Below are 14,960 nucleotides of genomic sequence, written 5' to 3'. Positions count from 1 at the left end.
GATGATGGTGGTGTAATTGTATTGATAACTGCATAAAACACCGGATTTCTTTGCAGATGTCTTGCGATGAGTGCGATGTGATAATAGCTGCAGTGAAGATAATAATGACCACAAGTCCTGTAAGTGAGAATTTCTGTTGACTCGGGGGGTGGGAAATTTATCTCGTCGTACAGTGTCCTCTCACGCCCATTCAGTATCTGCCAAAATCACACAAAAGCATGCACATGCTATTGGCACGACATGTGCTAATTATGATGACCATAAAGAGAAGGAGGAAATGTGCTGAATGAGAACTCATGATTCATACAGCATGATGCACACTGTTGTTAGGATTAGTTCTCACAACCGTGTTTTTACAATGACAGCAACTGATGAAAGAGCAGCTCAAAATGTCAAAATAATGGGAGCAAAAAATATCTAAAAGATAAATGTCATGTCTCAGAAGGATTAATATCGAATCAGAAAAAATAATGAAAAAATAATAAATTTCAATTTTCTTATCTTTTATTACGTTGTTATACGTTAGTTGACACTAATCTAAATCACAATGAAATGTATCACAAGATATTATTTTTTATTTGTTAAATCTGTATGGCTGCACCCAGTGAAGTAAAAATGCTTGTGCACATGCTGCTTTTAGCCTTTGTAAACTGCTCTTTCAGGGCAATTACTACAAAACTAAAAACATGAAACCATGATTTGTTCCAATAGTCATTGACAAACTTTTTCCAAGACAGACTTTATCGTTACCTGTATCTCAATGGGGGAAAACACATTAACATACGCAGTGTTTAGTTCTTCTTGCCTACAGATGTGGGGGAAAAAAAGATGTGTTGATGAGAAGTTTCTTAGCAACTGTGCCTGCTCACACCAGCCAGTTAAAGACTGATGTTAAACATCTTACAGCACATGGCCATTTCTCCTACTATGCCCTACTTCTCCCTACAGTTTGGGAGCACAATAGCAAATACAGTGGGAATAAAATCTTTTCACGGCTTCTAAGCTCTGTGGTAAGTAGTGTTTTACAGCACTAGTTAAGTAACTCAGACCTCAAATAATAAAAAACAGCTCCTTTGGTGCAAAAATACAAGATTCAGAAAGGTTGGACAGAGGACAGTTAGTCTGAAGATGTTGGATTCCTGGAAGATCCTCTTTGTATTTTTATGTTGTCTGTATGTACTATACAATACATTGTGCAAGTTCCCGTGTGGCAAATCTGGGACTTACCAGAGCACTAATGCTACCCTACATTACTGCATCTTGCCCTGACTTTAGCCTACACAAAGTTTATCACTATTTGTGGACATAGTTTTTTAGAGTAAGACTTGTAGGACTTGTAAGACTTTTGGTTTGATGGATTTTATCTGTGTTTGCACTGCATTATGGCCCTCCTGTGCTGAAAGTAGCCTATAGCTTAAATGGATACTTACCTAATGCTTGATATTTAATTCAAACAGACCAGCTTTATTCAATAAAGCTCTATTAAATTAAGTTTCTATACAACTGAACTGCATCAGCAAATATGTTTTTATAGGAAATTAAGTGCAACTGGTACAGTGCAGTGTCCATTTGTAGTGACTACAGCATTATAATTTTTTTATGCTTACATTTAGGCAGTCACAGCACTTGGTGAAGGTTAGAGAAAATTGTGGTTTGGTTTAACACATAAAAAAGCCCACAATGACTTCAGACACGTGTTTATTTAGACTACATTTAACAAAAATCACAACCTCTCCCAAACCTTAACCAAAGTGCTTTTGTTGCCTAACCACAGAGGGAATTCAAGACCTTCATTGTTGTTTTTGTCTTAGCCCTGTTTATTTTTGCCATTTAGCCTATTTCCTGTAGTGATGCTACATTGGCAAACAATCTGATTCTTTGTAACAGCTCTTTGGTACAAATGAAGGGAACATGCAGAGCACAAATGGTCTCTCATGGGGATGCTTTTCCACTCAAAGTAATTATTCAGTTCACAAGAAATAAATGAGTTACCTGATGTTGTTTAAGGATGCACCTGCATTGCTTCTGCACCTCAGCTCTGAGACAAGATACATCTGAACCTAAAAATCAGGGCTGAGTTCTTATGAGTTTGTTTTGGAGATTCTTTTAGATCCCTAGTGGACAAAATTTCTGCAATGCAACTTTAAAATAAGCAAAACTAATGCATGAACTTAACCCCAAACGTATCTAAAATAACCCATTCACATTTGGAAAATGCTCGCTTGTGGAAATGTCAGTGATGCTGCCCTCACATACATCTAGCTTAACTAGCAAAGATCTACAGAATTATTTCTGTTAAATAATCTTATATTTTACTCTGCTTATTTGGTATTAGAGAAACTTAATCATGACCTTAAGCAATTAAATGGCCTACATTAGAATTTCTATATTTTGGTTTTGACCAACAAAATGTAAAAAGAAAACAAATGAACGACGATAACAGCATTTCTTTGCTGTCATGTTTTACCAACAAAACGCCACGTTGTTCTTGGAAAAAAAAACAATGTTTTAACAGGCAGCACTGATAAAAATAATACCCAGTAACTGGTTTCCTCAACGGGAAACTACCACAACACTTCCTGCACCAGACCTGGGTGTTGCTGTGATTTTGTTGCAGGGGTGAAGGGGCGCGGCGTTGGCTGAAGATGCGTGTTCTGCTGAAGAGTTTAGAACGTGCAGTTCGTGCTCGGTTCGCGAGAGAAGATAGCTCACCTCTCGTTCACACCTGCTCCGGCGCGTGCGTTTTTCCAGAGACACGTGCAGGTCAATAAAATGTCCTTAAAATGCCCCCTTAGAGCAGAGAGCGAAAGGGGTGGGCAGGGGATTGCATGACAAGCCATTAAGTTACAGCGTCTTCAGTGGACGCTTTAGTTGTAAGATGAAGATCCAACCACGCAACTTTCCTCTCTGACAGCCGCAGCCTCTGAGTCTCCGGCGAACGCTCAATGAGTAAATCAGAACCGGAAAGCAACAGGAGGACGGTAAAGTTTGTGTTCTTTCTCTTAAGCCTGATTATTTTCGGCGTCGATTTGCTCATACGTGATAACACAAATTTCGAAGTTCTCTTTCAGTCATTTGCTGTAAACTGCTGTGATGTTTTTCCTACGAAAACACATTTTAATCATATTTCAGATTATGTTTATGTTAATGTTCAGTGTTTTAGATATTCACGTGAGGAGTGTTTTCAGTCGAACATGGACGCGTTTTCATAATGTTTTGAGTGAAAACCATTTTGGGTCCAAATATATCCTAAATGTATATTTTTTAACAGTATGTAAATTAAATCCAAAAACGACAGTTTTGAGAGTTCCGCATTTCCTTCTCCGTCTGAAACATTCAACCTAACTCTGAAATTTAAACACTAAAATCTAACCTCATATTTTTTTTTCAATTTTTTTAAATTTCTCCTCCATTCTCAGTTGACACTGTGATACTGTAGCAGCAATGTCCCAGCTGTATTACCGGAAAACTGACAACTACTCATACAGGGACCGTATCCCTCTGCGGATCGTGCGGGCCGAATCTGAGCTCTCTGCCCTGGAGAAGGCCTACCTGGGGGCCGTTGAGAAAGGGGACTACGCCAGTGTGAAACAAGCCCTGGAGGAGGCTGAGATCTATTTCAGAATCAATATCAACTGCATCGACCCCCTGGGACGCACAGCCCTGCTCATTGCCATTGAAAACGAGAACTTGGAGATCATTGAGCTTCTGCTTAGTTATAACGTGTATGTAGGTGATGCCCTGCTACATGCCATCCGTAAAGAAGTGGTGGGGGCTGTGGAGCTGCTACTCAACCACAAGAAGCCACGTGGGGAAAAACAGGTACCATCCATGTTCCATAATAACATCCCATATGCAGTTTTCATTTACACAGCTGTTTCCCTTTAGGACTTGTTATGATTTACTGCTAACCTTTACAATCACAGTTTAATTGACTGTTTTTGTCTATTCAACTTGGCATTCAGAAATTTTTTTCTGAGCCTCTTTGTTTCTGCACAACAGAATATGAACCAACGTGCCCACGCAATTATGCCACTTTATACTCATATTTTTATGTGTCACTTACCTGTGTGAAGAGCTTACAGGAGCATTTGTCACGAAGCAAGGTTAAGTTTTGGCAGAAGTGTTGTGATTCCTCACTGTCAGCTGTTATTTACAGTTATGCTTATAAAGTTGTTTCTCTTTTGTGATGTTTTCCTTTCAAATGCATTCTACTAATAGAGTCTCTCTGAAATATGTTCTGAAAAGAAAGTCAGTCCTCAAGTCAATCCTGTTTAGTAGCAAGTGAACAACTGTGGCGTCATTCATGAGTCAGTTTACCCCTAAGAGCAAAATTACTTAAATAATGAAAACATTTTTTCACAAAGTATAATTGATTATGCTACAGATAAGTTTGTTTTCATTAGTCACTTTCTGCAGTGTTTTAAAATTATGTCCACGACCAGCCAGTCTTCATTTCTTGTCATTTTGATAACCTATCCTGCTCACCATTCAGGCACATCTGTGTTTATTTTGGAAATCAAACTATTATTTGTGCTTGAAAGTTGCAGCACTGATACTCTTTGATGTACTGCTGTGGGTCTTTTCACTACAGCTTTTACAACAAAAAAAGTTATTTTTCACAGGTTGTGTATCAGGCAGTATGATAAAGGTTCAACTTCTTGACATCTTTGTAAATTTATGTTTCGACACAGCTGGGTCCTTCCTGTAATGGCCTTGGTGTATGTGAAGGGAGGGAAAAAGAAAAACCGGTGCAGTTGTTTCCAACCAGGAAGATATTTTGAAGCCAGCTGAACCACAAGCCATTAGCTGTGTGCTTGCTGTTAGAGAAGATGGTCAGAGACCCAAGACAGATGAAATTAGACCCATTCAAGCCAGTTGTTGCAGCTCCAGTGAAGAATTTAAAAATCTGTGTGTTTTTGTGAAATATACAATAACATATTGGTGTACAGGGAATTTATCCTGTTTTAAGACATTTGTGTGTTCCTCTCTTGGTTTCCTGATAAGGTCCCACCAATCCTTCTGGACAAACAGTTTTCAGACTTCACCCCGGACATTACTCCAATCATCCTTGCAGCCCATACCAACAACTACGAGATCATCAAACTGCTCGTGCAGCGAGGTGTTTCCATACCGCAACCACATGCTGTACGTTGCAACTGCGTGGAATGTGTGTCCAGTTCAGATGTGGACGGCCTGCGTCACTCTCGCTCGCGTCTCAACATCTACAAGGCCCTTGCCAGCCCATCTCTCATTGCCCTCTCTAGTGAGGATCCTTTCCTCACAGCTTTTCAGCTCAGCTGGGAGCTGAAGGAGCTGAGTACAGTGGAGAACGAGTTCAAGTCAGAGTATGAGGAGCTGTCCCATGTGTGTAAACAATTTGCAAAAGACCTCCTGGACCAGACCCGAAGCTCTAAAGAGTTGGAAATAATCCTCAACTACCGTGATGATATCAACCCTCTGCTGGATGAGAACGCTAATGATCTGGCACGGCTGAAGTTAGCTATCAAATATTGCCAGAAAGAGGTAGGCTCCTTGTTGATTATCATCACTCTCTTTGTCACATGACTGCTGTGACCTTTAACAGTACAACAGCAGTTGAGAGACCTGAGACCTGACAGCGTTTTAGAGTCCAAGTACCACAAGGAATAAAAATTAGCCCTACAATCTTTGAACGACATGGACTAGATAACAAGAACAGTACCAAGATAATCTGTAAATGGCCCGAAGTGGGTGGAGTTGTCCTTTGGGAATTTAGAGCAACATGTAATTGCCAGGCTGCCTCTTAGAAATGCATTACAGTAGCCCTTTCAGACAGTCCCATGACGATTGGATAATTGGAGATAATGATGGAAGAAGTGATGGCCATTTCCCAGAAATACAAACTCATAATATTTTAATTAGGGAGGCAACCTTTTACTGTCTTTTAACATGTTCTTTTGAGTATATTGTGATTATACAGTAGCAGTAAAAGGATAAGATATATTACTAACAACAATTTAAAGATTATTTATGACATTTATAATAGATTATACCTGTAAATGAGTAGGTGACAGTGTCTTTTATTTGTTTCACTTATTTAATATACCACTCAGAGCTTTGTTAGCATAGCAGTTGTGTAAGGTTTGCATAGATAAAGGCTTTATACCACCTTTGTATATTTAAATTTTGTCTCAGTCTTTAGCATTTAAGAGTCTGCATGCACTATTTTGACTTTTCTGTTATATTATGATGAAACAGTTGGCAGTGTGAGAGTGAAAGATCAGTGTGACTGTTAGCAACTCCATGTGTCACAATTGGTCTCCATGGCAAAAGGTTTTACATCTGAACCTCAAGGGCTCAGTGCCTATTGGGTTTATCACAGATGGGCTAAACTTTTGGACAACAATTCTTTAGCTGATTTCAGACTACATTTTACATTGAACTCATGGGTAGCATGGGTACAGAAAACCGTACACTTGTCAGCTTGAACTGCCTTAGATTTCTTTATTAGTCTCATCTGCTGTGACATTTGACTTCGATTGAGATGTAATGGCTGGAATTTGGTGAACTGAAAAAAAATTGTTAACCAAGTTTGCCAATGAAAACTTTGTTGTGACAGACTTTAGACTTGGATTTATCTGAAATGACTTGAGATTCAGACTTACCCTAAAAGAGCTCAGTTTACAGCTTAGGTTGACTTGAAAACTTTTGACGTTGTTATCACATACATCAACACACAGGTGACTAAGAAAGTTACACTGTTATCATTTCAAGATCACATATTGAGAGAGTTCTCTACTACATGGATCTGATTGGAAAATGAGTGTCATAATTGTGGGCTTTGTGCACCAGATCCCCCAAACTGAAACCACAAAGCACCAGACTGATCGTTTCTCACTGCCAAAATGTTTTAAGCAAGGCTGCAAAAAGTACCACTGTTCATTTATCCACTAATGCTAACAACCAGACAAAAAACATGTACTTAAGCTGGGCTGTTCAAAGGGATTGCCATTTTGTACTTTTGTATAGAGAAGGCACCAAAGTGGTGTAGTTTAATGGATACATAGATCACCAGCACTTGGGGATGTAATGTTGACATCCACAATAATGTGGTGACAAAATGTTCCTTTTACGTATTTAGTAAAGATGTTTGCTTCTGTTACGTTTCATCACTGTGAAACTTAAACTGGAATTACAAATCCTCGCTCATAGTTAAGATTTTAATTTCCCATTATTCCCATTCATAATTAAGAATCATGTGATGCCACATTGCTGAATAAATAGCATTTCTGTGTACAGCAGCTGCGTGTAAGGAAATATAAACTGAATTGCTTATGTTACCTACCAGAAATTGCAGCATAGTGTTCAAGTATTTTTTATGGAATTGATTTAGACATATTTATATTCTAAGAAACGGATTAAATCTAATTTTACTTAATTAATTAGCACTGTACAACATGTCATCACTATGCTTTAGCACAGATTTAATATTTGTTCTTGAAGGGGAGAGTGATGTGACATGTGCATGGGGTGATTTTCACCTTTCAAAGATGTCCCCAGACAAAATCTGGCCCTGCCAGATGCCACCGTTTGCCTCCAGTCATGTTATTGCAAGTCAACATCTCACAAGGACAAATAGGAAACATTAAAGATGTCAGATTCTGCATTGATAGATGACCTCATCAACCACAGTTTAATGCTATATAGTACCATAATGTGGATCCATTTGGCCATAATTCGGTTAAGCTGAAATTAACTTCCATCATCGTCCACAGATGTCCAGCAGATGTTTATATTAAATCTCATGAGGCAGAGAAAATGTGTATGGGAAGCAGATTTGACAATCATTTCTTATAAGAGGACTAGAGAACATTTCTATAACGTTTTTCCACTTTAAACTTTGCAGGCTTTTTGCTTCTCTTTCTGTACGACAGGGTGAAAAACACTGAAGAATTTTTTTCTCAATCCCTAAGTGTTGCACTTTGTGGGTTAGCAGAAGGAGGCAGCTTGGCAGTTTTAGTCTTTTTAATATCATGCCTGGGACAAAGGAGAGTGTGAAGAAAAGGTTTTTTTTTCTATTCCAGGCATGTCCTAAATGTCTGTTCTGGCCCTTGCAAATTCTGTTTTCAGACACACTAACTTCACGTGCCAGCATGCCAGTGTTGGGATGATACAATAAAGAGCAATGCTCACCATGACAATACAGTCTTTACTGTCTTCATTTAATTAATTATTTATTTTTGTTGGGACGGACAGATAGGTGGGTGGTTAGGGAGGCTGTTGTGTTTTGCATTTCATTTTGCTTTTGTGTACTGTTTTGATTTGTCATTTTCTGAACAGATTTTTAAGTCAGAGAGGAAAATAAAAGACAGTTTGATTTCAGTTAACATCTCTCATCTTTCTTTGTCTCTCAGTTTGTTGCTCAGCCCAACTGTCAGCAGCTGCTGGCGTCTCGGTGGTATGATGAGTTCCCAGGCTGGAGGAGGCGTCACTGGGCAGGAAAGCTCATCGCGTGTATCTTCATTGGCCTCCTCTTTCCACTGTTATCCATCTTCTACCTGATCTCTCCAAAGAGCCGCTATGGCTTAGTCATCCGTAAGCCTTTCATCAAGTTCATCTGTCACACCACTTCCTACCTGGCCTTCCTCTTCTTGCTCTTCTTGGCCTCGCAGCACATAGCCTCTGCAAACCCAAACTGCCAGGGCCCAGAACCCACTGCTGTGGAATGGATGATCCTGCCTTGGGTGCTTGGTAACAATGAACACACATACACAGACACTAACACTAACTCACTGCTGTTCATCCTTATGTTATCATGCACTGTTGTAATTCTGTAGACTGTTGTCCCACACATATGAAAGTCAAATTGAGGTACTCACCATGATCACCACATGTATGCAGCATGCACAGGTACCTACACACTAGTTGTTTGATGACCTCTGTTGACCATTGTTGTTTGTTCACCTCTCCAAGGCTTTATATGGACTGAGATCAAACAGATGTGGGACAGTGGTTTCCAAGACTACATAGATGACCGGTGGAACTTAATGGACTTCATAATGAACTCCTTGTATCTTGCAACAATTGCCCTGAAGATTGTTGCCTATGCAAAGGTACTATATATGTTAGAGTGCAAGGTATTTGACAGCTATGGATTTAAGAATATTCTGATCTACACAGTATATTAAAGATGGCGGCATTTTTACTTAATCTAAAAGGCAGGTTTATTAACCTCACCTTTTTACTTTGCTTCGCTCAAATCAAGACAGTTTACTTAAACAGGAAAGTGAAAATAAATGGGATCACTGTGTATTTTTGTATATCTCAGTAGAAGTAGTAGTAAACATCTGGAAAATGGAAAACTTGAAACTTTGCAGCATCTATTTCTGATGATAGTCTATGTATTCAGTGTTGTCCTTATTTATTTCACAGTACAGGGGGGAAAAATCCAGAGACAGCTGGGAAATGTGGCACCCAACTTTGGTGGCAGAAGCATTGTTTGCTATCGCCAACATCTTCAGCTCCTTGCGCCTCATCTGCCTTTTCACTGCAAACTCGCATCTGGGGCCTTTACAGATCTCACTGGGTCGCATGCTCCTGGACATCCTCAAGTTCCTCTTCATCTACTGTCTAGTGCTTCTAGCCTTTGCCAATGGCCTCAACCAGCTGTACTTCTATTATGAAACAGATGACCTTAATTGCAAGGGTATTCGCTGTAATCAGCAAAACAACGCCTTCTCAACGCAAGTCGAAATTCTTAAACAAATTGTTCCTGACAAATCTGCATTGTTAATAATTAATAAGATTATTATTCTGTGGCGCATAATGTGATGTATGGTTGTTTGCTTTTCAGGCTGTTCGAGACACTGCAGTCATTATTTTGGTCTGTGTTTGGCCTGATTTCCCTCTATGTGACCAATGTTAAACCAAAACATGAATTCACTGAGTTTGTGGGCACTACCATGTTTGGCACATACAATGTGATCTCCCTGGTAGTGCTTCTGAACATGCTAATTGCAATGATGAACAACTCCTACCAGCACATAGCTGTGAGTAGTGTAATTTACAAATTTTATAGCTTTACTACACTAATTTGCCTTGTACTCCTTTGCAAAGGGTTTTGATAAATTGTTGTTTCTTTCTCTTTTCAGGATCATGCAGATATAGAGTGGAAATTTGCAAGAACAAAATTATGGATGAGTTATTTTGAAGAGGGGGGGACTTTGCCATCTCCCTTCAATATAATACCTAGTCCAAAGTCAGTTTATTATCTAATTGGATGGATAAAATCATTTTTGGTTAGGAGACCAAGCCTAAAAAGGCTCGAAACATTTGAAACTTTGGGGGTAAGGACTTTCCAGAAATTTGCTCTAATCTACGTTGTCACCGCTGTATTGCATATATTTACAGACCATTCTGTCTGGTTATTATAGCCTTAAAGCAAGTGGCTCCAAAAGAGTTAAAAGTAAATTAGATTACCTGTTCTTCACAGAAATTGATGAGGCTCTAAGTTAATATGTATTGACCTCCTATCGAGAAAGGGCAAGTTAAGAAAGAACAGTTCACCCTACAACTGAACACACAAATAAATGTGGCTTTGTGAACAGACTTTTTTTTTCTTTTAATTTGCAGAGACGTGCAGCAGAAAATGTAAGATTAAACCATGAGTATCAGGTAGTAATTTGGTTTCATAATGTCCTGTCATGTCTTTATGTTTAATCTTCAAATTATATTTGAAATATATAAATTTAGGTTATTTTTGATGCAACTTTATTAAAAAAAATCTGCAGCTTTGCCTTAACAAATGTGTCTTTTTTAGGAGGTTTTGAGGAACCTTATGAAGCGGTATGTGGCTGCAAAGATCAGAGATGCCAAGACAGCGGAGGGTTTGACAGAAGAGAATTTCAAGGTAGTATGCAGTTACTCAACACTGAAACCTCAATTACCCAAGTGTTTTTTACAGTTTTGTAATGATGCTGTTTTTTAATCTCTGATTCTCAATAAATGATAGGAGCTTAAGCAAGATATCTCCAGTTTCCGCTATGAAGTCCTGGGAATGATGAAGGGTAAATCTCATGGTAGGGGATCAAGTAAAGTTGCAAGCGCCACCTTGGCATACCCTGGAAGCGCATTTCAATACTCTCCCAAACTGCCTACTGATGAGTCTGAACAGAAGCTGAATCTATTTGATGTGATCACCACCAACACCCTACAGAGTGGAGATTCCAACAGCACCAGCTCTGTTTTTTCTAACAGACTCGCCAATGGTTCAGTTTTTCCGTCCAGTACAGGAAAGACTGAACTATGTAAGGATGTCTCAGATGCTGGGCCACTCCAGAGACTGAGCAGACTCCCCTCTCAGAAATGTGATGAAATATATCCATTGTCAAAGGAAGACTCATTGGAATCTGGTGGACAAAACCAAGAACACCTTCAGGCTGAGGAAGTAATTGTGGAAGTCTTACAGAAAGTAGAGGAGAACATTCAAGAAACTGAAGATTCTGGCAAAGAGCACATTAAGGAAGTAACAAACGGGCCAAAAAAATATAAAAATTAATCTGTATCTGTAATGGGGGGATGCTAGTCATATTTTGGGTTCACTTTTAAAGTTTTATTCTTTCCTCTGCCAGTTTTAAAATAGTTTATTGAAATAAACTAATTCTCCCAGGGTAAACAGTACTGTAGTTAAACCGTATATTCATTTTACATCTTGTATCCTATCATGTATACATGGTATAACAATATTATGTAATATGTAACTTGATGCTCAGTAAATTGACTGACATGGGTCAGTAATTCATGTTTCACCTTGAGCAATTAATTCCAAAGAGCCAAGACACCCTTTTGCCTATCCTCCATTCTTATACCTTGAAAAAATTTCTTACTGTGATATGCAAAAAATCTCGAATATGCATCTCGAATCTCTTGTCTATAGAAAAACTATTAATCCTCCTATGCTGACAGTATGCAGTTCTTTTTGTTAAAATTATTTATACAGGAAGAAATAATCAAGAAAACTAACATTAAGTAAAAAAGAAAAAAGTTTTTCTTTAATGCCTGTCCTTACATTAGACAGTTGATTAACTAGCTCTTGGTGAAATTTATTTGGTGAAATTTATTCCAGGATATATTCCTCAACCTCCTCAAGTGTTCTTGCACGTTGCTACCTTAAAGGCATAAGGGCCATCTGACAATGTGCTGCTATTGTGCAAAGTTGTTACATGTATTGAATTTACTCTATTATCAAATAAAAGTGAATGCTAATTTAAATAGCATTGCTAACTTTTTTTTTTTTTTGGTCTCATAACTCTCCCTTTAGCTTGCTGTACTCTTTTTCCTTTCGATGGGACAAAGTATTCGGATAAACAAGTGAAACTTTTGCATGAACTGGCACTAAAATATGTTGATTCACTTTACTGAAACTCTACTGGAAAAAAGATAGTTTAAAGCAGAGGTGTCCAAACTGTTCAACAAAGGGCTGTGTGGCTGCAGGTTTTTGTTGCAACCAAACAGCAGCACACCAGACTTGACTCATTTAATCAACTGATCTCAGTCTTCAGACAGTTGATTGGTCAAACTGTGTGCTCTTGATTCCAGAATCAGAATCCAGAGAGGCAGATCCCTCCATTCACAGTTAGATCAGCTCCACCATGCCCAGTTACATTAAAATGCTGTTTACTTTATTATGCATCATTACTAACCAACAATATAACATAGAAAGGGTCCATTCTGCTTAAGTGTCTTACTTTAAAGTAGCTTTGCTGCTAACACACTTCACACTGTTGTGAAGAGAATTAAGTCCCCACCACTTTCACTTTGGCCTAAATGCTGCGTAAACTTAATAGGTCTGATGTTTACTGTCACTGAGACTGGTGCAGTAAAAGTGCCATGTAAGTTATTAAAATTAGGAGCTTTATCACTGTTATAATTTAATACTTATGGCTGCCATTTCCAGCTCTCTCTAATGATTTGGTGATTCTATGGTTAGAAGAAAAACAAGATTGTGTGAAAGGTTTTCCTACTTATCAGGCATCAAGCACCCTCTAGTGATAGAAGACAAGTGCAGTGTTGTGGGCTAAATAAAGATATGTAACAATGGCATGGCTGTATAGACTGTGCTCCCAACTGTGTTACTTATACTTTTAAAGACTGAATTTAACTAAGTTTATTTGAGGTACAGTAATTACTATATTAATGCTATGTACATATTATTAATTGTAGTAGCAGCTTGTTATCAGGTTTATTAGTGTTACACTATTGAAGTTTAGTTCCTCGTATTATTTACACACAGTTATTCAACTTCACACCTTCCTAGTCCGAGGCAGCAAGCAACCCGGGGTGCTGGATGAAGTCTTCAGGTTTCTGTTACCATAGCAGCTTAGAGCAAATCACACTATCTTTAGAAAGTGAATCAGCAGACTGTTTTGGTTTTTTGTACTATATCTGAAGAGCTCACTCACATTTTTCCTTTCATTTAAACTTAAAAGGCGATTACTAGGAAGATACAAAGAGAGGAAACCATACTCCAGATCAAAAGTTACTTTATCCATCCTTTGTGACACATGCAGTGTTTGTGTGTGTGTGTGTGTGTGTGTGTGTCATTGTGTGTGAAAGTGACTGATTCAGACAGAGAGTGCTCTGATTCAAAGTGTTACACTGCATTTATTTATCACTGTAGCAAGTTCATGGGTGCCATTATTTCTCTACACAAGCAAGCACAGAGGCTTTAGTTTGAAAATTGGCTGCTTGCTGGAATGTTGGGATTGTAAAGTTAATGTATTCCATGCATAAGCGCTTTTCTAAAGGCCTTGACTAATCAAGTTCATAAGAGGCTTGCTGTGTTGAAAGTGTCACCTTTTCAACAGACATGTGATTTGCTGAAGGATTCGTTTTCTGACATTTTAAACATTTCTACTTTCGTTAAAAACAAATATATAAAACACTAGCATAAGTGAGGACAACGGTTTTCAGTCCCAGATCTGTGGTGCAGTATTGGATTCTGGGTTGTTTGTGTTTTTTACTTTGTTGCAGTCCACTGACCTGGAGGACATTACTTTCCTGCTCACATTTAGAACATCTGGCTAGCCAGTAGGTTGAGCAACATGTGGTAGAATGAACTGTTACTTGGGTATGCTGTGAGTAACAACACCCATTGGTAAAGCTTAACTAGCTACACTTGTAGAACCCATAATGTTTAAAAGAAATCAACAAAATTATATAGTCTTTTAATGTAATTGTTTAATGTCATCAGTTGTTTTGCTTGTTAGTAAGAAGTGGTAATTTTCAAAAAACAACTTTTTTACAGAAACCACAAAAGACTACGTTAATGCTGGACACATGATTCTTACTGCTGTTTATAAGCTGCAGCCTATTATCATTTGTTTTTAACTATTTTAGTTTCACGTTGTGCATGTCCGAGCCATTTCACAAGTCCCAAATGTTGTGTCTGAAGTTGTATCCAAGAAACTATTGTTAACACAAAAATACAAATGTCTTTATCCTGCTAGTCCTTGTGTTACAAGACTTGCCAGTCAGTGTAAGAGTTTAAGATATGGATCAGATATTGTGACTGTAAAAGTCTGGTGTGGCTCCACTGAACTGTAAATACCAATACAGAAATTATTATGTGACAGTATGTGTATATAATAATAATGCTGTGAGACTCACTGCCAACATTCCATCTCACCACTAGGTGGTGCAAACTACATTCTTAAAAAAATAACACAATCAGTGCTCTGGCATTTGTTCAGAGCATAGATTATGTAATGTTTCTTTGTTTGCAGTCCAAATAAATGACACTTTTACAGACAAGATACAGCTTGATTCTGCAGCCCAAGTATTCCATCTGCTCAGTATATATGTCTCTAATGTGGCGGCCAACTTCATGTCTCTAAAAAAAAACTTACTGAGCTATTTTGCAACAATGCACTGAGAAATCTATTTATGTAAGCAATTTGTCTAAAACACAATAGTAAGCC

At 38.3% G+C, this 14,960-nt stretch overlaps 1 protein-coding gene across 2 annotated transcripts; it reads left to right on the top strand.

Annotated features, from left to right (window-relative positions):
• The first annotated feature begins 2,670 nt into the window (after window positions 1–2,670).
• Window positions 2,671–12,062, top strand: trpc4b (transient receptor potential cation channel, subfamily C, member 4b). 2 transcript variants are annotated; one of them, XM_041046654.1, is made up of 11 exons: window positions 2,671–2,981; window positions 3,420–3,822; window positions 5,008–5,526; window positions 8,397–8,577; window positions 8,956–9,095; window positions 9,415–9,725; window positions 9,836–10,031; window positions 10,134–10,328; window positions 10,615–10,656; window positions 10,802–10,891; window positions 10,994–12,062. In XM_041046654.1, exons 2-11 carry the CDS (start codon window positions 3,445–3,447, stop codon window positions 11,537–11,539), a joined length of 2,598 nt encoding a protein of 865 aa, XP_040902588.1. In that variant the 5' UTR covers window positions 2,671–2,981; window positions 3,420–3,444; the 3' UTR covers window positions 11,540–12,062. The 2 variants fall into 2 exon arrangements, with proteins under 2 accessions (XP_040902588.1, XP_040902587.1); XM_041046653.1 differs by having other exon boundaries at window positions 8,397–8,733.
• Window positions 12,063–14,960: the final 2,898 nt, after the last annotated feature.

Source organism: Toxotes jaculatrix, chromosome 9, assembly GCF_017976425.1.
Source record: "Toxotes jaculatrix isolate fToxJac2 chromosome 9, fToxJac2.pri, whole genome shotgun sequence".
Classification (NCBI taxonomy): Eukaryota; Metazoa; Chordata; class Actinopteri; family Toxotidae; genus Toxotes; species Toxotes jaculatrix.
This window is presented reverse-complemented; position numbering and strand designations above follow the sequence as displayed.